Raw genomic sequence first — 25,800 nt, 5'->3', positions numbered from 1 at the left:
CCCCAAAACTTCATTCCCATGCTTCTTGATGATGTGGGTTATGTGGAAATTCCCAAAATTGTTTCTAGACTGTTGAGAAAGAGCTAGCGGTACATAGCGCTTTTTTCACCTCTTTTCACCGTTTTCTTATGGCTATGTACCAATAGCACCTATAATATAGCTAAGATTGTCTAACTAAGTAGTGTCCTGGATCACATATAGCCTCAAGCATGGAAATGAAGTCTAAAATCAGCAGCAGGATTGTTATACTGACAGTAAAACAATCAGTTGTCTCCTCAACCATTCCCAGCCTGTGCTTTACTCGAGGCTGTCTTCCTACGTAGCCTCCTTCTCAATGCCTAAACAATTAGGCCTGGAATCGAGGCTATCTTCCTACGTTGAAGTAGACAGCCTCGAGTAACGCCGGGGCAACACGGATGGTTATTCGAGGTCGATTTTGTTGCCAAATCCCTGTATATCCAATATCTCTAGCTCTATGGTTTGTGGCAGAGAAACCAAGAAACTATGAGAACTGGTGGTAGAAGGCTACTGTCAAGCCCTTTCAGACTGGAAAGATTTTCTCCAATGTAAGACCAGTGGTGCAAATCATCTACATACTAAAGTCACTGGAGGATTCGTCTCAATTGCGGCTTGATTGATAAGCTCTGCTTGGTCGCTTAATCTTGTAGTCTCAAATACCAGGGGCGGATCCAGGATTTAAGGAAGGGGGGTTCTGATAGTTGCGCGGGCAAGAAGTTCACTCGGCGCGCAGCGCCGAATTTTTTTGACTACGCCCCTTTTAAAGTACCACGCCCATTAATTAACCCTCATGTCTCCCTCATGATTTATAAACACAGGAGATGGCTGTGACTGGAGGAGAGATAGTAGTGGTCCCCAGTGGAAAGACAGACGGTGGTGGCTGGTGAAGAGGAGACTTGGCTATAGACTTGTACAACTTGACCATCAATATAATTATTAATGATTATAGCAATTATACATGTAAGTATGCAGTGTCATTCAATATGCAGTGCCATGCACTCTCCCTTACCTGAAACTTTCCTCTTCTTACACCAGGAGTCAAGGATTCATGGCTAGATATAATAATATTATCGCTTGACCACGGTGCGAATCAATGTGGCTGCAGTAGCCAGCCCCACCCTCTTGTTATGTAGAGAGAACCAGCCCCACCCTTTTATTATGCAAAGAGAACCAGCCCCACCCTTTTATTAAGCAGAGAGGACGTACTTTGTACGACTTTGTCACGACAGTACAGTTAGCTAGCTAGCCAATATATACTAGATTCTAGCTGGAAGGGTAGTTCGTACGAACCCAACGAACTACCTCTGGATCCGCCCCTGAATACCCGCCTCAACCTAAAAGCTTGATTTAGGTTGAGGCGGGTATTCGAGACTATAATCTTGCACTAGCACAGTCTTGCTCATCCATTATTTTGTTATTATCATGCATTCTACCACAAAGAAACTAACCAAGCGGTACTGTGGGCGTAAGAATGTCACATGACATTGATACTGTACTCTGATTGGTCATTACCAGATTCAGGTAACGGCACAACTCTCAGATAGGCAATCCACCAGTCCCTTACCCCGAGGAAGGGCTGGCTGGCGAGTCTAGACTGTGTGTGTGTGTCTGTTCCAGCTGTAACTGCTCAACGGTTGCAATGCGACGAAAGCTAACAGCTTCTATAGGCTTCTAGCCACGTTCTCTTGGATTTTGATTCGTGGATTAGCAGACTAAAGCTTCTTTTTCGAGTTATGGCTAGTTTGACTCACATTGAAGGCTGTTGCAGTCTCTTCAGAATCTTTCATAGCATCATCTGTCCGCACAAACTTTCTATTCAACATAATTATGAGTTAGCCTTGCACTAAAGCGCTAGCTTTTTGTTAGCTACAATACTCAGAAAATATATGTTAAAACAGCTAGCTAGCTAGATGGTATCCGCTAAACTGTATGCCCCCTCTTATCTTTTGGTCTGTTGCTTTTGTACATTTGTACTGTTTGATATTACATGAAGAAAAAAAAATCCCCATGTGAGAAAATAATATCCAAGAGATCCAGATCCTCCTGGCAGAATCATCTTTGTCTTAAATTGAGGGCCTGGTATATATAAAAGCCACAAAACAACAATATAGATAACAATATGCATGTACACAGGTATTTTCTTCTTAGATATTATATACACTGAACTACAGATCCTGGAAGAATCAATTTTCTTCTTTCTTGAGGTCCTGGTAAGCCACATAATACATAATACAATAAATAACAACAATAGATGCATGTAAATAAGTTTTTTCTTCTCAGTGACTTTATATAGATAAGCTAACTTTAATATAAAATTCATTATAGAAACTAATAATATAACACTCTAATACTTTTGAGCGAAAGCAAAAACATGGCGATTAGCACAGCGCCAGCTTGAACACTAGTTTCAGTATAAGGATTACTGCATGTATGGAATGTAGCAAGGAGATGGCAATTAACGATTGCTAGCCAACATCGCGCGTGCGCAGTGTATACTATTACACACATCAGTTGAGTAACCATGAACCCATGCATGTCACACCACATAAGAGAAACAATATAGTTGTAATTGATACTGCATGCATGTACGTCATAAACTACTATACATAGCAACAGGAATGCACTCCTGTTAGCAACATTACTATAATTATACGGAGTAAGAGCTGAGCTGATTTTAGTTGTTACAAGGGGTTCACACTGACAGTATACTAAAAACGTACAGTGCCAGTTTAGGTATAACGGTACCAATATAGGGTTAGGTGTTCAATACTTAAAACAAAAAAGGTGATAAAAGCTCCATCAGTTCTCACGAAAATTTATCACACAATTTATCTCCAGGAATATCCATTGAAACTCTCAGGATACTCTAGGATACAAATGCCATGTACCCTATAGGGTATAGTGACTGTGGCCAGCCTGAAGCCCTCTCTCCACCCTTTAAGGACCCTCTCTTTTAACTGAGAAAACAAAAATTGCGGAAAGCACAAAAATTGTGGGAAGCAAAAATATGTGCGGGTGTCAATGTGGTTTGTCAAGTGCAAGCACACGCACACAAAATGTGCACAGTGCATGCACGGCACAGATCAAAGAGTGTTGAGGTCCGACATGCGTGCACGAATCACTACAATTCAGTGCATTGATGTCATTGCGGTCACGTGATAATGTCCAGGCCAAATGCACTGAACTTGTAGTGATCCGTGCACACATGTCTGACCTCCTCTGGTTGACTACTACTCAGCATAGCAATTGTAAACGGGTTGATGTTGTGTAGTAGGTAGAAAGTTGGATAACTATAACTAGCTTCTAATTGCTTCTAATCAATAGGTGTTCATTGTACAAGCTACCTGTGTACCATGGATATCTGCACGCGTGTGTATTGTTTGTACTACCTCGTGCAGTTGTATGTATTCCCTTGGGGGAAATGTGTAGTTCTGTAATCTACTCTCTTTACAGTTGATATTTACATTTAAGTACAGCTACTCACAAATGTGTGGTAACTAATCTACTCTCTAAGCTGGATGCACTGTACAACTCCAATACACCCTTGATATCCATGGTACAACTATATTACGTATATAGACATGCATGCTGTTTTGGAGGTATCTATGGGATTTAGAAGCCCAAAGGTACTGATTTAGTATCCCGAGCGTAGCGAGAGTACTAAAAGCTTCCAAAATCCCATGGAGACCGATAAAACAGCGTCTAACTCGATCATTTAGATATACTAGTGTGCATGCATGCACAAAGCTTGCCCTCGAGGTTTGACAACGGGATACTAAGTAAGTTGCAGGTATATATATACTAGTATGCCACCTCTGAGGCACTTTTCCCACGCATTATGTACTTCCCAAGTAGGTATAGATCTTATACTATATAGTGCGTATCGTTCAACTCAAAAACGGTAATTTTCGTGAGTTTGTTCGACTTCATTGCTTGCACTGCATTGCATGCATTCCGGTAACGTTTTCGTGGGGGAAAATGTTGTGGAGGTCAGCTTGCCCATAAATATAACGATATTTACGCCAATATGCAGTACGTAGTTAATCAATTATATGTAACCAACCATGCACATGCATGCAACAACATGCATGTGCATTTGCAGAATATATATATACCGTATAGCGTGTAATTTTCGTGGGGCAAAATATTCGTGGTTTTCGTGGTTGGAGGTCTGACCACGAATATTTTACCCACGAATGAAGCGACCATGCCTACCTTTACCTGCAGTGCAGGCAGCTACCACGAAAATATTACCCACGAAATGTCTCAATATTGCTGAACCACGAATATTTTGTCCCCCGAAAATTACCCGCTATACGGTATATGTTTGTATATAGGTAACAAAATACATGTGAAGGCTGCATGGGGCTCCGCTGTATACATAATATGTTGTTATCCCTCTCCTCAATGACAAAATTATCCAGTGTAGATTGGAGGGCCGTATACCCTGTTATGTCGCAGGTTCATGCAGACATTTGAGTTTAGTGAAATCGTATTCAACAACTGATAAAATGCACAAGAACAAAGGTATAAGTATGTACAAGACAAAAGGCAGTGGAGCAGAGGCTCCCATACACAAAGAGCCGCCTGGAGCGGGCCCCTATAGCTAGGCACAAAGGGAACAAAGAACAACTATACAGAAAGAACCTACTAACGAACAGAAACCACAATAACAGAAAAGTACAATACAGGAAGTAAAGTTAACCACAGGAAATGAGTTAATTAACACAACTAAAAGTAAACACTATGCACATTACTACATACCCACACTGGATTGACAGTGCAGAAAGGGATCCTAATGACTATACTATAAGTAACTAGACCGTCATATATACCCATGCACAGAACTATATTATAGTACTACCCTCACCCACACAATTACCAGCAGGGAAAACTGATGTGCCATGGTCATCACTTCTGAGGGTCACTTTCTGCACTGTCATGCATGCAGCATTTTTGGGTCCAGCTTTGGTATATATAACCTCGGTTCCAGGCTGGTTAAGGACTATATAGGACCGAGGCTAGTTTTGGTAAGGCCAATCTAAATTTACACTGGCTAATTTTGCATTGAGAGGCCTTCTTTTGCACTAACTATACATACATGCACTACACTAATTATGAAAATGTACTTTTGTAAAAGCAGTGAGAGTATGATTATGCTAAGTAAGCTATAATTATAGCTCTATATCGGACTCCAATTCCACATACTTCGATAATTATTGTGCTAATGAATCTTTTATCTGTTATATTGGAGGTTAATTCTTGCATCTTTCATGCAAAACTGTTGTCTGTTGTCCGGAGTTGAGAGGTGTCCGCTATTCGGGGTTATAAGTACACTAGTTAGATAGTACGTCAAGCGGTTGGTACAAGGCATGTTGTTCACTACAACAAAGGAATCTGCTATTTAGAGAATCCGTTATAAGAGGTTCCACTGTACCTTTAAAATATAGAATTAGTCATCACAGCAGGTGACAAAGCTAATAGCTATACAAAAGCCAAAAGCACGGCTTCTGTTGACATAATAAGGTCAGAACTAATAAGGTGATTGTCAAGAAACACTAAACTTCACAGGATAAAATTAATTGCCCACCCACCTTTGTGTGAGCCATAATTTACCAAATTTGTTTCTGTGGTTGGATGACATGGCATGTGGTCATCCTTATTGACAAAAAAGGTTGCTGTCCTAGCAACATTCGTTAGTCCATAACCAACTTTCCCATACCTACCCACCTATAGTTCTATAAAAGTGGAGTGTTACGCTGACTGCAATCATAATCAGCAGAAGAAAAGGATACGATTTGAAATTCACCAATAACGAGAATGAAAACCATCATTACTGCTCTAACCCTCTTGGCCATCATGGTTCTCCTAATTGAGGGCAAACCTTTGTCTTCCAGGCCGAGGGAGAAGGGCCGAGGTATGCAGAGACGTTTGGAGAAGCTCAAAGAGAAACTTATCAGCGAAGACTGTGAGCAAGTGTGCCCACCAATGCCTGGTAACAGCACGTCAAATCTGGAGTGTGCTCGCTGCATTGTCACAGAAACAGGAACTCCTCAACTCTCTGACTTCCTATCAGCTGTTGCATTAGCTCGCTCTGAGAGGAACTGCTCAAGCGGGGGAAAAAGGAGTGACTCCAATACTGGACGAGGAGATGAAGATGAAAGTAGCGACAGTAGCAAATCAGACAGCGAAGGATCCGGAGATATATCTCCACTTGTGGAAAAAAGCGGTAAATCAAGAAAGAGAGGTAAACCTGGCAGGAGTGACAATTCTGAGAGCAAACGATCTGCGAGCGAAGAGAGTGAAGATGGCAGTGGTGACGAAACTGAGACAATGAAGTCCATGAAAAGCAAGAAATCAAAGGGTCGAAAGTCTAAAAGTGACTCCAATACTGGATCAGGAGATGAAGATGAAAGTAGCGATAGTAGCAAATCAGACAGCGATGGATCTGGAGATATTTCTCCACTTGAGGGAAAAAGCGGTAAACCAGGCAAGAGGGGAAAATCTAAGAGCAAGCAAGAGAGTGAAGATGACAGCACTGAGTCTGCTGATGAGTCATCCAGTTCCAGTGAGAGCAAACGATCTGCGAGCGAACAGAGTAAAGATGACAGCACTGTGTCAGACTCTGCTGATGAGTCATCCAGTTCCAGGGAGAGCGAAGAATCTGTAAGTGATGAATCTGAGAGCACTGCCGAATCTGATAGCGAGTCCGAAGCAAGTGAGAGTGACTCAACTTCTGATGCCTCAACTGCTGTAGAGAAAAGGCAAGCGAAGGAAGAGGATGATAACAATCTCGTCAATACATTTGCTGCTCTGATTGGAGATTGTCATGGCAAGTGTGGCAACCTCAGTCGAGGGTGTGGAAAGCCTGTGCTGCCTTGTCTGAAGTGCATCATCAAAGAGTTTGACATGGACGAAACTGTAGTGGATCTGATTGCAGTTATAGCACCTTCTGCCTAACTACTCAGTATATGAACAGTTCACTAATCATGTACAATGTATTTATAGTACTGTATAGATCTACTCTTTTCTGATAAAGGAAGGCTGATAAAATCTCTTAATCTTGTTGTATAATTAGGCACCTCTATTCATATTGTTTACATGTCAATTGCCTTAATTGTCTACTCGACTCGCGGTGCATAGTATAGTGCATGATGCATGAGGATCTTAATGTATAATCGATATACTAGGGAGGCACAAACAAATTAACTTTCTCAATATTAATGGGAGATTTCTACAGGGACCATTTTAGGGTTACTGTTCATGTGCAGAATCAGCAGAAATATTATTATTGCTGAGATTGCAACTAAAATCTTGAAAACCTAGCTACGTATATAAGGTGTTTTATGTAGTCTCATGCATGAATCAGCGAGGTCACAATCTCTCATGGAAGGGCGGCTGATTCATGAGACTATATATGTTTTATGGAGGTTCCACTGAACAAAACAAGATTGATTTTCCACCCATGCATGCCTGTTATTTACAAAAAATTAATGGTTATGTGCTTATACATGGCAAAAAGTCAGAATAACAAAAGAATATCGCAGAGAAATGCATGTACGTATATATAATATGAGTTTTGGATAAGACCTATCGTATAGTCTCAGAGCAGTCAGAGGTTCTTACTATTTTCCTGTGCTTCTCCAAGATTATCTGCAACAATAGAAGGCATATATATAACACAACAGCTAAAAAATGATGTCTAACAAACAAGTGCATGCGGACACTATAATATCATTTATATATACAGTATCACAGTGAAGGTCAGACATGCACTCATGCACGTCACAAACGAACAGTTTGTGTATATACAACAATTACCCTAAACAAGGGTCACCTCTGTATTAATTAATAGCTGCTTATTATAAAGGGCACATGCACTGACATAAATTAAAGTTTCATGTACATAATTATTCCGGCATAATTATGACACACAAACGTGAAAATAACACGCATGGAAAACACACAAACGGAGCATCTCACGGCAATTGAGTGCATGTTACTGTAATCTATACTGCATGCAGGAGGGATAGAGTACGTGTCTTACTAAGCATAGTATTGCGGATTCACTATCGTCTCATACCACATTTCCTTGTTTGTAATGTGCTGCTGATAACGCGTTTGATCTGAATAATGTCAGCAGCACTTAGTGGTTTGACATAACTGTAATATGTTATTTTGTACATAGCTATAGACGATACAGAATCTGTGGAGTAAGACACTCCATTCCCTCGATATTATGCGGCTAATAAATATATAGTACCAGTATGTATCAGTACATTGAAAACAGACATACCAAACAAATCTCGAGCCTTGTTCTCTACCTCGTCCTGCCCTAGTTCTTGGTCATCATTACCCCCACCATCTCCCCCCTGGTCCTCTTTCTCTTTGTCATCGAGGAGAGGATCGATGTCACCCTCCTCCTCTTCAGGGTAAGACGGCACTTTCTCTTTATTAACTAGTGACCAGTATAGCATGCAGTGTTAGAAATTACTCACTGCCATCGGTCATTGACCAATTATAATGACCATGCATGCATTCCGCATGTGTCCAGTCATAATTATGACCAGGCACAAATGACATATTTGACCGTACAGCCAATAAAAATTATTTCTAGCACTGGCATGCACATGGATTATCTTTTAGCCCTCTAATCATACAAAGCTAAATAAAAATCTAAATCTGCACTAACAGTTTCACATGTCAGGAATTAATGCAATAATTGTATGCGTGGGATCGATCATGCTCTCTCTATTTTGGAGTTAAAATTAGATGGATTAAGTTGCTACACAAAAGTCAGTTATAAATGAACGTGCACATACCCGCCCACACAGTAACCATGGATACCAGAGCTTCAAAGCAAAGAAGACACCAGGCATCACTTACCTGCAAGAGAAAGGTTGAGCTTTTAACACTTGGCAGTGAGTAGACTACTAATTTTCCACACATATTAATGTTTCTTTTAAAAGCAAAGCCGAAATCATTTATCATGTATCCAATCATAAAGTAACACAGAAAAATGTCATGAATAATTAGCCATAGATTGTACGAAATAATTGTCCAAGCTAGTCTTTATAAAATAGTCTTTGAAAATATATCACGTCCATTGTACGTTGTCACCTTGTTCTTGGATCACTGGCTGCTGTTGGTGAATGGGGAATCTATTTGATGCCTGGTTTGGAACAGAAACTCTTGGTTTAGTAAGCACCACGGGGTTGTTAGGCAACATGTGCTGTCCTAGTTGCTGAGCTGGTTGCTGTACCTGAATAAAGAAAGAAAAAATAATGTCTAGTTGGTAGGACTATGATACGCACAAGGACATTCCATACTTGGCACACAACATTTACACTGTGCTCGGTGCATGGATACACACACGTGTACATCCCTAATTGTTTGGTATGTATAGCTAAAAGTGGTATCCAGGCAGCGTACAGCCTCTATTGGCATTCCTGTGAACTATTCCCTAAAGAATATTAGCTAGCAGCTGCCTAAAAACCTTGGCACAGCTACTACTAGGGGGGCCACACAAGTGGGAAATACACAAAACTACTCAGTGACTATAAATGGCATGTTCACAGGATGCATTAATTTAGGCTACCTCGAACGAACAGCTTAAGTTTTATGACACACACACATGCAATTCACTACCATTTGTTGTTGCTGTTGAAGCTGTTGTTGCTGATTGCAGCGAGCTCTCAACTGAACCCTATACAGAAAGAGAGTTTTAATGTTCAACTTTGTTCAAAAGGCAAATGTACCAGTGTCATGCGTGCAGCCAACAGACGTACACTCAACAAGGAAAAAATAATTGAAATGTACATGCATGCGTGATTTTATTTCGCTTATGACATCATGTACATATACAGTGTAGGCACGGCATAAAATCCAAACAACTGTAGATACCTTATGCCATATTTACTTCATTGTACTCAATAGAAATTTACATTATAGTTTAAATGCTGACTCATTATTTTATCAACCTGACACCACACCCATGCATCCACGCACACGCACACACTCACATTTCTCCCTGCATCCCAGTCAGTGTTGTCTGGCACTGAGAGGCTTGGGCCTGACAAGAGTCTAACTCCATCTCACTGTCCTTGGCACTTTGTTGCAGCTGTGTCAGTGAAACCAGGTGACTCTTAACTTTGTCATTGGCACCATCGCACTCAGCTAAAAAGAGGAAGGTAATAATTATATCAGTAAATAGTCATAACTGCCATTGCTTTTGGTAATCATAAAAAAGCATAATTATCATAACGTGGTTTTATTGGCAAGCTCCAGAGAATTTAATAAAATTTCTGTATTAGCTTTTCTATCACACGATAGGCTATTGATCGTATAAAACTAGAAGCTAGCTTTGACACTCGAACTAGAAAGCTGGGGCATGATCAGTAAGGATCAGAAAATTATAATTAGCAGGCATGTGACCTCATCTGGGCAAACTGCTATCAAACACGGTTCAAGCTAAAAAGCAGGCACAGTAAAGGTCGTTAATTTATCTCAAGCACATAGAAACGGGTAGAGAGAGTCATGGTTACAGTTATAAGTTAAAGACCCTCACTCTTTAGGTCAGCGAGTTCGTCCTCCAGCTCTCCCTGCTTCAGCACGTGCTCTGACTGCTGTTGGTGACACTCCTCCACTGCCTTCTTGGCTGTGCGAGTCTCCATCGCAATTTTCTGCTTGGCATCCTCACAACTGAAGGTAAGAGCACACAATGTTAAGTGTAGCACAACATTAATTTTTTGTTGAAACAAAATTATGTTTCACGGATTTTCCAGGTTATTTTTTTATTTTTATAGAATGCCAAAAAAAGAAAACAATTAGTGGTCAAGGTCAGAGGTTAAATTGGCCATGTGATCTAGCAAAATGTAGTGATGTTTTGCTAAAACGGTGCGTTATGACTCTGTTTGAGGTTTTATAATGATTCGGTTTTTTTTACCTGCCACCATGGCCTATTTTTGGGGATTAAAGGTCCGTGAAACATAAGATCAATTTTTGGTGTGGCCTTGCTTACATAAACCACATCAGATGTGTATGTATGTAGTAGAATAACATTGTGCTGTACATGTATGATATTGCACAATTTAAAAGCTACGTACGTACAGAATGCGATTCCATGCAGAGCCTTAATCGAGGACACACGGAATTGAATCTCTCTTTAGAGAGAAAACCAGCTAATCAGATGCTGTACAAATGAATTGGTTGGGCACAAAAACAACCCCTCAAAAACGGTCATCTCTGTATAAAATTTAATCCCCAAATAAATTATGTTTGTTACAAGTGGTACGTTCCACTGTACAGTAGTACACTGACTTCGTTTGCTTGGACTGCAGGTCTCCCAGTTGTCTGGTCATCTCCTCCATCTTCTGTAGGTAGTCTGTTAGTTTGGAGGTCAGCTCTTCCACTCTCTCCTTTGTCTCTACCTGAGGGTAGCCATGGTTACAGTGGTGCTCAGGGATAGTTAATTGCAACATTTGCATGGTATTTTACAATGCAAGAAAATTTGTTTCTATAGCCACCACCATGAGATTCATGCACTCCACCAACTTATGGGCCTGCAAAATTAAACGTGGTTTCAAAAAAGGGGAGGTCTGTTTAGATGGGGGCGGCACAAGAGGAATAGAGAAGTGTTTATTGGGCTCAAGCAGGATACAGCCACAGGAGGCATAATTATGCCTCTGTCTGCGCATGCGCAAGCGAGGTATACGGTAGTGTGTTTGTGTGTGTGTAGACCGCTATAGCTGCTCAGAGACTCTGCACTAGAATGCTTGCTATTGGTAGTTGCACGAGTGAGGAAAGAGATGCAATGCTGCACTGTTGCAGCAGCCATATGTTCGTACAAACTTTCTATATACATGTGTAACTTAGCCTCCCACTAAAGCGTTTGCTATCTGACACTAGTAAGAAAAGAGCTACAAAGCTTCATTTCCAGAAAATGGCTGCATTGTAAACTTTGACCTCTTTGTAGATCCACCCCTTTTTAACCGTGCAGTATCAGAATTCATCCGCCCCTTCTCTGCAACATTTCATGGCTATCCTTATGCATACGTTTCATTATTCCCTATCAGGCTATACACACTTTCAATTAATTCATCTTCTCGCAAAGTGAGCAAAGCAAAATGTGCCCGAGGCATTTAGCCCCACAGTGCTTGAACACTCGTAAGAACAGCACGTATATGCAGTGGGGTTGAAGACCATACAAGCGATTCAACCTCTGGGAAATCCAAGCACTAAGTTATAGAAGCTACAGGTAAAGGGAACACTAGCTCCATACATGTACGTAGCTTACAAAGTAGCCATAAAGTTAAGAGGACACAAACACAGAATGAGAGGTTTGAAACAACACAGCTCCTATCAAATGAAGGGTAGGGATCATCAAGTGCAATCAGCAGAAATGCAATACATTTTAAACTGATGGTACTGTACCTCTATACTGCTGAGCTCTGAATGTAGTTTATTGGCTTCGATTCTCTTTAAAAAGTACAGCACTCCAGTTATCAGCAATAGCAAGAAACAACCGATCAGAATGATGCGATTCTGGTTGCCAGCGTTACGAGACTGCATCTTGTAATGACCTGCATGTGAAAATAGAAAGTGGATGTAAAAATGTGTTGGGTCCCCAGCTAGATTGATAAAACATACTGTATAAGTGGCAGGTATTACGATTAAAACTATGATTTGTAATAAGATACTGCAGGAAGCTTGACATAATTTACGTACTTGAGTGGTTTTCAATTAACAATTACGCTTTCAGCAATAATAATTATTACAATCAGCCACTTGAAAATGACCTGTTACACAGTGCATGTACATGTAGGGACAACACTTACGCAATATTACAATCAGCCCCTCGAAAACGACCCGTTACACAGTGCATGTACATGTAGGGACAACACTTAAGCAATATTACAATCAGCCCCTCGAAAACGACCCGTTACACAGTGCATGTACATGTAGGGACAACACTTAAGCAATATTACAATCAGCCCCTCGAAAACGACCTGTTACACAGTGCATGTACATGTAGGGACAACACTTAAGCAATATTACAATCAGCCCCTCGAAAATGACCTGTTACACAGTGCATGTACATGTAGGGACAACACTATCAGGTATATAGTGCTAATGATAATAACAGGTGTATTTGTACGCTACAAAAGCACTAACGATAATCGTTAGTAAATTATCCAGATCGAATGTATTTGAATGCTACCGAGGCATGTGTTATTATTTCATAGACAACACACTAATATCATCCTAGCAACCAACAATGTATTCCATGAAATTTTTAAACAGGTACCAAGTGACACGGTTTCAGATGGAATGTAAACAGTCACTAAGTAAGTAAGAGGTGGGCATTAGTACTAATTGCTCAAGGCAAATAAAAACTTAGACTCGCAAGCCACTCCCTTTTCTCTGATTGGACGGGGGCGGGAGAAAAGGGACTGGTGACTCTGGGCTACAGCTTGTGTAAATCAGGAATGCTATTAAATATTAATGTCACGTGCAAATTATCCAATTTATTCTGATGCGTCAAAAGCTAAAGACACACAGAAGACAAGTATACAGATCTATTTAGCCAGCCTTTTGATTTTATAGATCCTTGTACCAGCTAGTGTCTGTTGTGCCATAACTTGTGGATTAGCATGGAACAGCTGATGAACGTAGAAATCTTGGCAGTCCTTCTTTGAACCGAGGAGTGGCAGCGATTTAAGACAGCTTGTACAAGTCTGACTACTCTCAATTCAACTGCTGCCGTCTGCCATTATCTGTCTTGTATTGTACAGGTTATTAAAAGCTTTAGGCAACCAATGACTTTCGGCTGCCAGTTCTCATCACGTAAAACTAAAACAAGCTAATCTCTGCTGGTGTCTTAGATGACTATATCCTAGCTGAATGCCTGATGATGTTATTACTCCATCATCTTCTCTTTTCTAGCACTAGCATCCATTCTTAAACTGTAGCTAAGAAGCCCGCGATCACTTTTGCAGGCTACGCAATTCTACTTAACCTCACGCAATTTTTGGATCACGTGGAAAAATCAATGAATAATCTCTACCCAAATTCTGGTAGAGACACAAAATGTGTCCCAGAGTCACCAGTCTCTTTTTTCCCGCCCCCGTCCAATCAGAGAAAAGGGAGTGGCTTGCAAGTCTAATAAAAACTAGGCTTAAAGTAGTCTGCAAGAGAAGTTTGGAGAAATCCAATTAGTGACCTTAATTAGCTAAGGTCAAGTGGTTCCAGCCTCCTCTGCTACCGAGGCATGTGTTATTATTTCATAGACAACACGCTATATTATCCTAGCAACCAACAAATGTATTCCATGAAATTTATTTACCAAGTGACACAGTTTCAGATGGAATGTAAACAGTCACTAAGTAAGTAAGAGGTGGGCATTAGTACTAATTGCTCGAGGCAAATGTTCATTTACTTCACATGCACAGAACATACACACACACATTCATTATCCGTATACGTTCATGTACTGATAGTCTAAAGGTGCCACTTTAATCTTAACGCCGAAACTGAACAGTCTAACTCAACTCTAATAGCTAAATGCACCTCTGAGTTTAATAGTTATTGTTGTAATTTGAACGTGGTCGTCGCACATAATTTTCTCTGTTCTATGTGTGCCAGAGAAAAGTAGAACTTTCCCGGCACCTTTATTTCGAGCAGAGCAAGGGTTCAATCGAGACTTAGCGCTGGACGACAACAGACACATTCATTAGAACTATAAATGGCTCTGGTTGCTGCACACTGGAACGGCTTAAAAGTTGGAGGACGTGTTATTGGTCGTACTGAGGACACTTCTGCTCAACTCTAACAGCTCAGTGTGCATGTAGGCATTTTTCAAGCGTTATGGTCATAAAAGCTAGATAAATTGACAATTTGTGACAAGTCGATCATTACGTGCCTATAACGGTCAAATCTCTCATTCATCCACACAATGTTATTTTTTTACACGTGATAAACATGCTTAGCGAGGTTACAGCCTTTTATGATACATACAATTGACTTATGCATGCACGATCCTTTCAGGGGGTGGAATTTTCCAAATGGCAACCTTTTATATGCCATAAGTTACACACAATTTTGCTCCTTATACACACATGTAATGGCTAGGTGGCATGTGGATAAGGATAGTACAAAGTACTATACTGTCTAGTCTATTGTTGATCACATCAGAACAATTTACCTGAATCTTGTGATCTTTGTGAAGAACAATATCAGAACACAGGCTCTACGTCTAGATATCTTGGTATAGAAACTATAGCAGCTGTATACTGGTGCTATATGATATTATAAACACCAAGCTCAGATCTCTTGAACAGGCGATCTAGGACAGTACAAAGACTAAAGGGCGACGATCATCAGAGACAATGAGGCCACATGGTTGTCACGTGCCAACAAGAATGGGTTGGGTCGCTTAGCTTGCAAAATGGCAGTGGTTTGTTGGTTATAGTGCGTTTCAGTCTCTAAAAAGCTACTTCTGATACTATTTTCGACGTAATAAGTTATCAAGGTGAGTTCCTAAGCCAATGTGATTGGTGTATCCTTCAGAAAATAGCTGAAACTACTTGTAAAAGTGCTTTACATCGAGATTTTGTTGATCTTTGTATCTCGAATGTCATTGCAAGTTTAGAGCCACTGTATTGTTTAGTATTGTCACAGTACGTAGTTAGCTAGAAACCCTACCCTAGCAGTTACAAGTCTGTTGCTTTTATTTGTACATAAATCCTCCCCCTTTTTTTGTTCATGTACAATTTCATGCAGTATCTACACTGCACTGTATGTACTGTCAACTGGCAAGTTAATTTGTTCAGTCTGCAATACAATAATAATTTATGGTTATGAACAAGCGTTACGATTTCCAGGTACCTTTCTGCACACATTGATATAAAATAATGTATCTTCTTCCTTGTAGGAATTCTCTGGTGTCCTACGTATATATATATAGCTGAGATGGCGAACAGGGTGAGACATCTGGTCTCAAAGAGCAAGCGACGGTTGATGGAAAATGGCTACGATCTGGACTTGACGTGTATCCTCTGATAGTTAAACTGGGGTCACAGTGTGCAAGTGTTTTAATGCACTGTACACAAGCATTCGGTTGCTAGGGAGTGTGGTGTATTCATAATGGGGTTGTTTAGTTGAGTGCTGTTGTGGGACCCCATTTGAGTGGAGTACGAGTGATGTTAAGAGTGAGGTCACCTTATGTAGGTGCTTCTAATAGTCTACTGTAGATTTTGGATGTAGTCTGCTTTAAGTAATGGATGACATATATTATGTATGTTAATTTACTTCAACTTAGTGCCTTATGTGTGTCTTGTGTTGTGTATACGTGTATGCATGAGTATGTGTACGTGCCCTCTGTGTATATACATGTACATGGCCCTGTGTGTGTGTGCCTGTGCCCTGTGTGTGTGTGTGTGCCTGTGTATGTACGTGCCCTGTGTGTGTGTGTGCCTGTGTATGTACGTGCCCTGTGTGTGTACCTGTGCCTTGTGTGTGTGCCTGTGCCCTGTGTGTGTGTGTGCCTGTGTATGTATGCCCTGTGTGTGTACCTGTGCCTTGTGTGTGTGTGTGCCTGTGCCCTGTGTGTGTGTGTGTGTGCCTGTGTATGTACGTGCCCTGTGTGTGTACGTGCCCTGTGCCCTGTGTATGTACGTGCCCTGTGTGTATGTGCCCTGTGCCCTGTGTGTGTACGTGTGTGTTGGCTCTCAGGGGACCTATTTAGGAATGTCCTGAAGATGATAAGCAGTCCATCTTGAAACTAGAGGTTGTTTGTTAAGAGTGTACATTTAATAACCTCAAAACAGTCCACTGTTGGACATGATATACAATGTGCAGTCATAATTACGTGTGGGTTCATTGTTTTCGTGTATTGTACATAATTATATTGTGTTCTCTAATGTCGCAAGCTACTAGTTAACTAATCAAATGTACAAGAAATGTGCATGTCATTCATTTTATCCTCGTAACTATATATGGAGCTTTTTCTCATAGTATTATTATTCATAGATCGTCCTTATTCTTGCACCTTGTGGATGTAGGGTGATTAGGCAGTGTGCTATCGACTACACTTGGGCAGTATAGTCACCGGGGACCCTCTTTATGAGGCTCTATTGGTACTGGTGTCTATCATTTGATTTACATTGTACCTCTTTATTGTGGAGATGGCCAACTGTGATATCAGTGAGTACAACACAACCACCAAGTAGTATCCCTCCATGGTACTTAATATCCAACAGTTTTTGTTGTTTTTTTGCTTCTGCCCAGTATAGTAAGATTGCTGACTCATTCACCATCTGCTAAAACATTTATTTTGATTATAGCAAGTATAATTCTACAATGTATATTGTAGATACATGTACACGTACATACTGATCCATAGGTGCTTTCCCACATTGCTAGCTTCCTAACCTGAAGCTGTGTTGGTGTGTTTGTACGTGTGTGCGGTAGGTATTCTTTATTACCCTTCTATGATAGTGTGCGCTCTGTGTTAGTGTGTGTCAGTGTGTGTCTCTGTGTTTCATCCTCTGTTGCTATCGCATGCATTTGCAACGAGGAAATTGTAATTGTTACTTGTATGGTTGCTTCTGTCTAATAACAAACTGAAACTAAAAATCTTTTTTGGCTCCCCAGAAATTTCTTTTGTTTTTATTCAGGTGGTCTGCTTTAAAGGCCTGCTTGTTCCTAAGCTTGAGCATTCTTTTAACATTCTTCTCTTTCTGCTTTTCTGCTCATACAGTAGCTACATGTAGGAACCCTGTCTCAAATTCACTCAATTCTTTCAGTGGTCCAAATATGTCGAGAACTTGACCAGCTGCCATTGTTTGTTGTGTGTGTATTCTGGGCCCATTGTGGTCCTATTATGGCAGAGCAAAATAAACTATAGTGATGATATTGTAACTAACTCTGTGTTCGGTCCTATCTAATGATGTGTGCGTAGCTTAAATCCACTGTTGGTCTTGTCCTCCACATACACACACACTCTTTCAGTTTCTGTTCCATAGTGCACATCTGCTTGCTCAGAATTTGATTCATTTACTTGTAGTCTGTATTTAATGTAAACGTTTCGCTCTGCAACAACCTTTTTTCGTATGAAAACTTAGCTGTACGTAGTAGTAAGCTGTTTGGGAGAACATCAGTAAAAGCCTCTCAAACAATCGTCTGTTGATTGCGGCCCCTAAGCTACTTTTCGTATTCAGCATTCTGTATTGCGTATTATTTTTTCTTTGTACTATAGGACCACTTTTCAGAGCTTGTCCACAAAGCTGACTCGTGCTTGTGTGTCTGATCAATTCCTTATATGCATCTGTTTCCAAACGTGCTCCAGTTAACAAATTGAAAGCATACTGCAGCTGTTAAGTAACTTGCCCTTAGGCCAAACCATTAAACAAAAAATACAATGCATGTGTACAGTCTCACAAATGATATCGTACCATTTGGTGACATCCCAGGGGGCTTCTATACATGACTACCCCTGCTGATACATTATTGCTGACACTGGTGCTGAGATCACACAGTGTCAAATAAGGAGAGCCTGTGATAATCATGACATCAAAGACAGAGCAAAAAGGTGTCAGTGTTAGATAGCAAGCTGTTGTCACTAATAAAATAAAGCTAAAATTAGGTAAACAAAAACTTTGTGTGGTATCCTTCAATTGGGGTAAATTCTGTTTGTACAATAAGGTGTGTGCTGGCTTGATTATGTGTACTGCATGTGATGAGACAATGAATTTCCCACAAAGCGTATGAATGTTCTATAATTATGGGTGGTACACTCTAGAACAGTTTGTGTAGTTTTGGGATTTGTATGCAACGAACGACCACTATCACTTTATTCTGTCAATGTTCATGGGAGAAACATGTGCCTGCTAATGAAATAGTCCAATCTGCCCATCAGTGACTGTGTATAATACATATAGTCCTCAAGTATACTAACTACATTGTGTGGTATGTTAATTATCTTGACGTACAGAGTTTTGCACAGTGTTTGTGACAACAACAAAACGCGTTGAGCGTTCCTTATATGCCATATATGGAACCCTTTGCACCACTGGGCTTCCATATAAGTAACGCTCAAGCCGCAGCGCTTCTTGTTGATGTACGTTGCAAAGTTTCTGCAAAACCCTGCACTGTCACTACCATCCTCTGTTACATTGAAAGGGTGTATGTGCACAATCATTGTACACTGTGCGTATGAATCTTCCCAACTGTTTATCCTTGACAGTGGCATGTCAGACATCAAGCCCAACATAGTGGCCATGGGGTTCCCGTCAGACAAGATAGAGGGAGTGTACAGGAACAATATCCGAGATGTAGTCGAGTAAGCTGCTGAAGAAATTACATGAAATTGCTATACTGTCTGTCATTCCGATTTCTCATAGCTATTTATGTGCTCTATACACTTGTATATTATACCTATGTGACGGTACAGGAGCATCTGGAGGTTTGTAGTTGTTTTGCTTACTGTTATTGTGAATATAGTTACCTCCACCCTGGAGGGTAGCAGTGTTGTGATAAGTGCATTCCTCGAGTGTGTGCATCTTGCTTTGTTTATGCTTGTGGCTAGTGCAGCTGCTGTAGTAACGGTTCGTAATGTGATCTAGAGGTAAACACCACCACCAGAGGACATGATTAAGAAACCCTAATTATAGTGAACACAGTATACATGTACCTTAAAACTATTTCTTCTCTATACTTTATGCTAATTAGTATAATACGTACACTGCACATACATACCTGTACCTGTATACTGTTTTGTTACAGCATGATGCTAAATCAAAGCGTTTTCTTAACTCATACATTTGTTGCATTCTTGTTTGATGTTTAACTAATTATCATGCAGGTTCTTAGACCGCAGACATACAGACCACTACTATGTGTATAACTTGTGAGTTATTAGCTTTCGCTTTGATTCTTAATGTGTATGCAATTGCTCAAATGTCATAACCATATATGGTGTTCTACTTAATTAGTCTGTACAGTAGTGTATAGAAGGCATACACTGTGTACACTTAACATAGTCTGTCTCATGAGCACCTCTACTGTACACACATACATGTACACACAGATGTTCAGAGAGAATGTATGATGCAAAGAGATTTCATGGAAGAGGTCTGTACAATAATTATTTCCAGTAAATTTTCAGTTACTTTTTTATGCAATTTGTTTATTGTGTAGTTGTCCGTATGATGTTCAATAAAACACAAGGATTCTCACGCTATATGTGTTTTATTTCACGACGACCCCTTACCAAACATGCCTTGAGGCTACGCGACCGTGTAATCATAACACGGAGGGGACTGTATAACTTTTGTTACACCCTTGTTACTTTGACAATGGACAGTGTATGATTATAATGTGATCTTCCCCCACACACAGTCAAACACTATCCATTTGACGATCACAATGCCCCAATGTTTGAGTTGATAAAGCCATTCTGTGAAGATCTCGAAGAGTTTCTCAAAAAAGATGAAAGAAATGTCGCTATAGTTCATTGCAAGGCTGGCAAGGTAAGTCTTGATTAAATCAGGCCTGTTTTCATAGCTAACTTTGGGAGGCATAACTTGTTACAAACGTCCGATTTCCAAATCAAAGTATCTTTTTGATGTGCTACATATTTCGATCAGATTTATCAGACCCAAATTTATACCTACATGTGTATTACTGTTGTACATGTACATGTTGAGTGTGACTGTTTTACAAGGGGCTAATACTTTCTGTGTCTTGTTCCAATTTCATTTCTAGTATTGATGACCAGTACCAATATACTGTGTTTGAAGAGTACGCTGTTTAGTATGGCTGTATTCTTTCCATCACTTTAGGGCAGAACTGGAGTGATGATCTGTGCCTACTTACTGCATGACAAGCTGTTTGACACAGCCAAAGATGCTCTACAGTTTTATGGGGAGGCAAGAACACAAAACGCTAAGGTTGGTCCACTTGGTCTAATTTACACTCCTCTCACTTCGCTCCACTGTGTATACAGGGAGTGACCATCCCTAGTCAGAGGCGGTATGTCCAGTATTATGGTCACCTGGTAAGGAACAGTCTTGACTACATGCCCAAGACCATGTTGCTCAAGGCCATCAGGTTCGAGGGAGTGCCCGACCTCAAGGCTGGAGGATGCAGTAAGTTGCCCGTGTGTGAGTACAGTCATACAGTCATACACGTGTATGTAGTGTAGGAGTGTTCAGACTCAGTACATGTATTCAACTTCTCTTTTTGAACGTCTCCCTTCACCCCTCCACACACACAAATACAGAACCATCATTCATAGTCCGATTGTACAACACCAAGATCCATGACTCAGAGCCATACACCCATTTCAAGAAGACGGATTCGTTTGCTGAGATGTGTCTCCCTCAACCGCTACCAGTGTGTGGGGACATCCGGATAGAGTTCTACAGTCACTCGTGGTCAAAGAAGGAGAAGATATTTCAGTTTTGGTTCAACACTTTCTTTGTGGACATGCATGTCATGCAACAACAGGCAGGATACCTGGACGAGAGCATGTAAGTCGAGTATGTGATTTGTGCTATTTTGGGAGCTGTGCACCTATAATATTGATGACCTTTACCTACTCTGTAGTGTTATACCTCACTCAGCTACAATACAATGCACCCACTAACTGCCTGTACAATAATTACTGGCATGTACATGTACATTGTATCTATGGATCGATCTTGCATTCACAGTCAGGAGCGTGACGAGAAGCTCTTAAGACACCAACCCAGCCAGAAAGCAGCGGGTGCAGCCACTCGAGGCACCGCCACGGCAGGGCCCATGGTGACAGTGAGTAGAGACTCCAAAGCAGCCGCTAGAGGAGAGGCCATATCCAGAGGAGCAGCAATTGCGACTAATGGAGGACTACCAGGAGACATTCTGGTGAGGAAATTAAGTGCATCAGTGCATCGTGTAGTAGCAGTACTCAGGTATACAGTTTGTACATGTACGTTGGTTGAGATTGATCATACGCTTTCAGAGTGTAACTGTGGTTGACATTGTTCTCTACCACCCCAGGGGTCCCCAGACTGCAAAGTGATCATTTTGCCCAAGGACGAGCTGGACAAAGCGAATAAGGACAAGAGTAAAAGATACCCTGCCAAATTCCAGGTACAGTGTATACATGTACATGGCTTAGACCAGCCCCTGTTGTACTGTAGTGTGCTATGCACATTGTTTGAGTAGTTTCATGAATTTCCTGCCTGCTTCAGTGCAAACTGTACTTATACGTGTGTGATATTTGCCTAGTACATGTATCTGCATTGGCTCCACATATATGTACAAGGTACATGTACAATGTATACTCAAGATTGTTGTAAATAGTCATCTACATGCATTGAAATAACGTATTCCCTAGCATACAGTTCACTAATACCCCCCCCCCCTCCTCCCCCAGGTCCATGTGGTGTTGTCTGAGTGTGTGGCAAGTGACTCTCAAGAGGTGGAGATGAGCTGTGACTCTGGAGGTGAAGAGGAGGAGCCTGCTAAAGATGACGATAACTACTCGGACACTGACTCCGAACACGAGTGGAACACACCACAGTCTGTTTAGTGAGGTACATGATGATGAGCATAATTATTATGAGTTATCCGTGCAAATTACCATAATTATCTATAGTGCCAAATTTCAAATTTTCGAGGACCTACATGTTGCGGACTGCTTAAAAACATATAATTTGCATTCAATTATATTTTCGAGGATGCCCCTTTACACTACCGATATTTTTGCGGCACATATTTTCTGAGGTTTAAAAAGAATCCGCAAGAAGACGTACAACGCCCCTCGACAGTAATGAATGTGTATTTATTGAATGGCATTAATTACACTGTGTACATGGAGCATCTTACATGTATAATTTTTACACACATCTCCCCCCCTCCCCCTACATACACACATGCAGATGATGATACTGGTATTTAAAGACCTTGCAAGTATAGCAACTGTATTCGTGTGTGTTGTGTGTCAGTGTTGTCAAGTTCTATGTAGGTTGTGTTGGCTGTGTACGATTGCACTACTACAATGATAGCTATTTATAACTACAGTGATGTCATAGCTATTTATAAACCACCAGTATGCCGTTTACTAGAACTGAATTATCCTGTTTTTATGGTTCTTTCTCTGTGCATTTGGTTAATGTTGTCTTTTTCTAAAACGAGTTTTTTTGCATTGTCATTGTTATTATTGTGCTGCGAAGTGATGTTATTTCGTCCTGGTCAATGAATTGACACATGATTATAATTACCGTGGGAAAAGTTGGTGAAGAGTTGTGACACAAGTGACATATCCCAGTATCTAATTGGGAACATTCCATGTGAACTCAACACAAAAAAATGAGCACCCCCTCCGATTTCAACGAAACTTGGTATATACATACCTTACCATAAGTTATATAACCACACCCAATTTTAGCCTTATATATCGTATGGCTTCTTAGTTACGAGCCCTTGAAAATTCACCGAAACTAAAAAATATCGGTGACCCACCTACGCTTCTTAGAGCATAACTTCTGCCATGATTAATTATGACAGATAAAACTGTAAACTTCTGCCATGATTAATTATGACAGATAAAACTGTACCACCGTACTCCTTATGATATTACCTTTCCGGTGACGTGCGTTAAAGGGTCAAAGGTCATTATCGTAACCTTTAATTAAGCATTACTCAAAAATGGCGTCTTTTTTTTCCTTTTTTTTTACCAAACTAGTCTTTAGGTACTATTTCCCGGCTTGTATAAGTTTTGTGATGGGATCAGAAGATATGGACTTTGCAATACAAGTCAGTGCAATTATTAACATGCCTGTGGGGCATTCCATACCAATTCAACATTACCTAAACGGATGACTTGTCAGAATTCTCCGAAATTTCATACATACATAGAGTACGGTGAGATAATAAGACACATAAGAATTTAGAGTTATTTATTGTATGGCTTCTGGGGTATGGCCACCTGAATATGGCCGTTTTCTCAGACAGTTTCACTCACTTAGTTGTATGTAAAAGAGAAATAACTTATGATCAGAGTGTTTCCAAGATGCGTCACTAATATCAACTTGTAGCTTATGTAACAGGGTTTCGTATGGTATGTTGTGCGGCTTCTATTAATCAATTTACTGATTATGGGATACATGTTAAAATTTGATTTAGATTTTTCTTTGAAACAACCAATTGAAAAAAAATTTTTCTAATGTATAATGATCAACTACAATTACCCTCTTTGTAGAAAAAATTTGGTGATGGGATCATAATGAGTTTTGGAGATAATTATGTGTAATTATGTTGTTAACACCTTTATTACAAAAAAATTCATTTGAGTATACACAAATTAATTATTATGTCCAAAACCCATTATGATCCCATCACCAAATTTGTTCTACAAAGAGGGTAATTGTAGTTGATCATTATACATTAGAAAAAACATTTTTTCAATCAAAGAAAAATCTAAATCAAGTTTAACATGTATCCCATAATCAGTAAATTGATTAATAGAAGCCGCACAACATACCATACGAAACCCTGTTACTAGCCTCGAATCCACGCCGATTAAAATATTAATCGGCGTGGATTCGAGGCTACCCTGTTACATAAGCTACAAGTTGATATTAGTGACGCATCTTGGAAACACTCTGATCATAAGTTATCTCTCTTTTACGTACAACTAAGTGAGTGAAACTGTCTGGGAAAACGGCAATATTCAGGTGGCCACACCCCAGAAGCCATACAATAAATAACTCTAAATTCTTATGTGTGTTATTACCTCACCGTACTCTATGTATGTATGAAATTTCGGAGAATTCTGACAAGTCATCCGTTTAAATTGGTATGGAATGCCCCACAGGCATGTTAATAATTGCACCGACTTGTATTGCAAAGTCCATATCTTCTGATCCCATAAAGATCCCATCACAAAACTTATACAAGCCGGGAAATAGTACCTAAAGACTAGTTTGGTAAAAAAAAGACGCCATTTTTGAGTAATTAAAGGTTACGATAATGACCTTTGACCCTTTAACGAGTGCCCACCCCCTTTAAGCATGTCACTGGAAAGGTCATATCATAGGGAGTATGGTGGTACAGTTTTTATCTGCCATAATTAATCATGGCAGAAGTTATGCTCTAAGAAGCATAGGTGGGTCACCGATATTTTTTTGTTTTGGTGAATTTTCAAGGGCTCGTAACTAAGAAGCCATACGACATATAGGGCTAAAATTAGGTGTGGTTATATAACTTATATTTTGGTAAGGTATGTATATACCAAGTTTCGTTGAAATCGGAGGGGGTGCTCATTTTTTTGTGTTGAGTTCACATGGAATGTCCCATTGGCGACTTAAAAATAATTATTAAGATGATTGCTGTATTCAGAGCACTCATTTGTATGGGTGGAGACTCGTGCTGGAGTGGGCGGAGTCTGAGGAATCAGTCGCTGATATTTGCAAGAGAACAGCTCAACACTTTGAGAGATTACCGGCTGATAAGTGAATTTGCTAATGTGTTCCAGACATGTGCATGTGTAATCATAGCGTAATATAGGAAAGCAGATACTGTTGCATATTTAAAATTATGTACCATATATCTTCTAATTTATCGGACACTTCTAATTACCCCGGACACTCTTTTGGGCAATTTTCGTTGTATATTAATTAGTCTGCTATTATAGGAAAACATGTGTAATTTGTTGAGCTTTTGAACGACTTTGTGGTGGGGCATAAGTATACTGCATGTGTACATATGCTATAGCATCGCTACACCTACCGACGCATC

At 40.2% G+C, this 25,800-nt stretch overlaps 3 protein-coding genes across 3 annotated transcripts; 2 read left to right on the top strand and 1 right to left on the bottom strand.

Annotated features, from left to right (window-relative positions):
- The first annotated feature begins 5,732 nt into the window (after nucleotides 1–5,732).
- On the top strand, nucleotides 5,733–7,126 carry LOC135337086 (dentin sialophosphoprotein-like). The gene has a single exon (XM_064532985.1). It carries the CDS (start codon nucleotides 5,839–5,841, stop codon nucleotides 6,976–6,978), a length of 1,140 nt encoding a protein of 379 aa, XP_064389055.1. The 5' UTR covers nucleotides 5,733–5,838; the 3' UTR covers nucleotides 6,979–7,126.
- Nucleotides 7,127–7,455: 329 nt separating this feature from the next.
- Nucleotides 7,456–15,383, bottom strand: LOC135337087 (uncharacterized). Its single transcript, XM_064532986.1, has 9 exons — nucleotides 15,221–15,383; nucleotides 12,451–12,599; nucleotides 11,338–11,447; nucleotides 10,586–10,719; nucleotides 10,041–10,194; nucleotides 9,667–9,724; nucleotides 9,139–9,280; nucleotides 8,315–8,476; nucleotides 7,456–7,671 (listed from the first exon to the last, which is right to left on the bottom strand). Exons 2-9 carry the CDS (start codon nucleotides 12,586–12,588, stop codon nucleotides 7,631–7,633), a joined length of 939 nt encoding a protein of 312 aa, XP_064389056.1. The 5' UTR covers nucleotides 12,589–12,599; nucleotides 15,221–15,383; the 3' UTR covers nucleotides 7,456–7,630.
- A 10-nt stretch (nucleotides 15,384–15,393) lies between these two features.
- On the top strand, nucleotides 15,394–23,233 carry LOC135337085 (phosphatidylinositol 3,4,5-trisphosphate 3-phosphatase and dual-specificity protein phosphatase PTEN-like). Its single transcript, XM_064532984.1, has 13 exons — nucleotides 15,394–15,547; nucleotides 15,950–16,066; nucleotides 19,273–19,357; nucleotides 19,880–19,924; nucleotides 20,105–20,148; nucleotides 20,416–20,546; nucleotides 20,859–20,966; nucleotides 21,023–21,164; nucleotides 21,299–21,548; nucleotides 21,732–21,921; nucleotides 22,057–22,149; nucleotides 22,436–22,595; nucleotides 22,941–23,233. Exons 2-12 carry the CDS (start codon nucleotides 15,988–15,990, stop codon nucleotides 22,589–22,591), a joined length of 1,323 nt encoding a protein of 440 aa, XP_064389054.1. The 5' UTR covers nucleotides 15,394–15,547; nucleotides 15,950–15,987; the 3' UTR covers nucleotides 22,592–22,595; nucleotides 22,941–23,233.
- Nucleotides 23,234–25,800: the final 2,567 nt, after the last annotated feature.

The sequence above is a fragment of the Halichondria panicea genome, chromosome 6, assembly GCF_963675165.1.
Source record: "Halichondria panicea chromosome 6, odHalPani1.1, whole genome shotgun sequence".
Classification (NCBI taxonomy): domain Eukaryota; kingdom Metazoa; phylum Porifera; class Demospongiae; order Suberitida; family Halichondriidae; genus Halichondria; species Halichondria panicea.
The sequence above is the reverse complement of the archived record's forward strand: the minus strand, read 5'-3'. Positions and strand labels throughout refer to the sequence as shown.

Coding starts and splice junctions, on each gene's coding strand:
- LOC135337086 (XM_064532985.1), top strand. CDS start 5,839: ATGAAAACCATCATTACTGCTCTAACCCTCTTGGCCATCATGGTTCTC.
- LOC135337085 (XM_064532984.1), top strand. CDS start 15,988: ATGGCGAACAGGGTGAGACATCTGGTCTCAAAGAGCAAGCGACGGTTG. Junction 19,925..20,104: donor CACTACTATGTGTATAACTT/GTGAGTTATTAG, acceptor ATGTACACACAG/ATGTTCAGAGAGAATGTATG. Junction 21,165..21,298: donor CCTCAAGGCTGGAGGATGCA/GTAAGTTGCCCG, acceptor ACACAAATACAG/AACCATCATTCATAGTCCGA.
- LOC135337087 (XM_064532986.1), bottom strand. CDS start 12,588: ATGCAGTCTCGTAACGCTGGCAACCAGAATCGCATCATTCTGATCGGT. Junction 11,448..12,450: donor CAGAGCTCAGCAGTATAGAG/GTACAGTACCAT, acceptor GGCTACCCTCAG/GTAGAGACAAAGGAGAGAGT. Junction 8,477..9,138: donor GCCAGTGATCCAAGAACAAG/GTGACAACGTAC, acceptor ACTGGTCACTAG/TTAATAAAGAGAAAGTGCCG.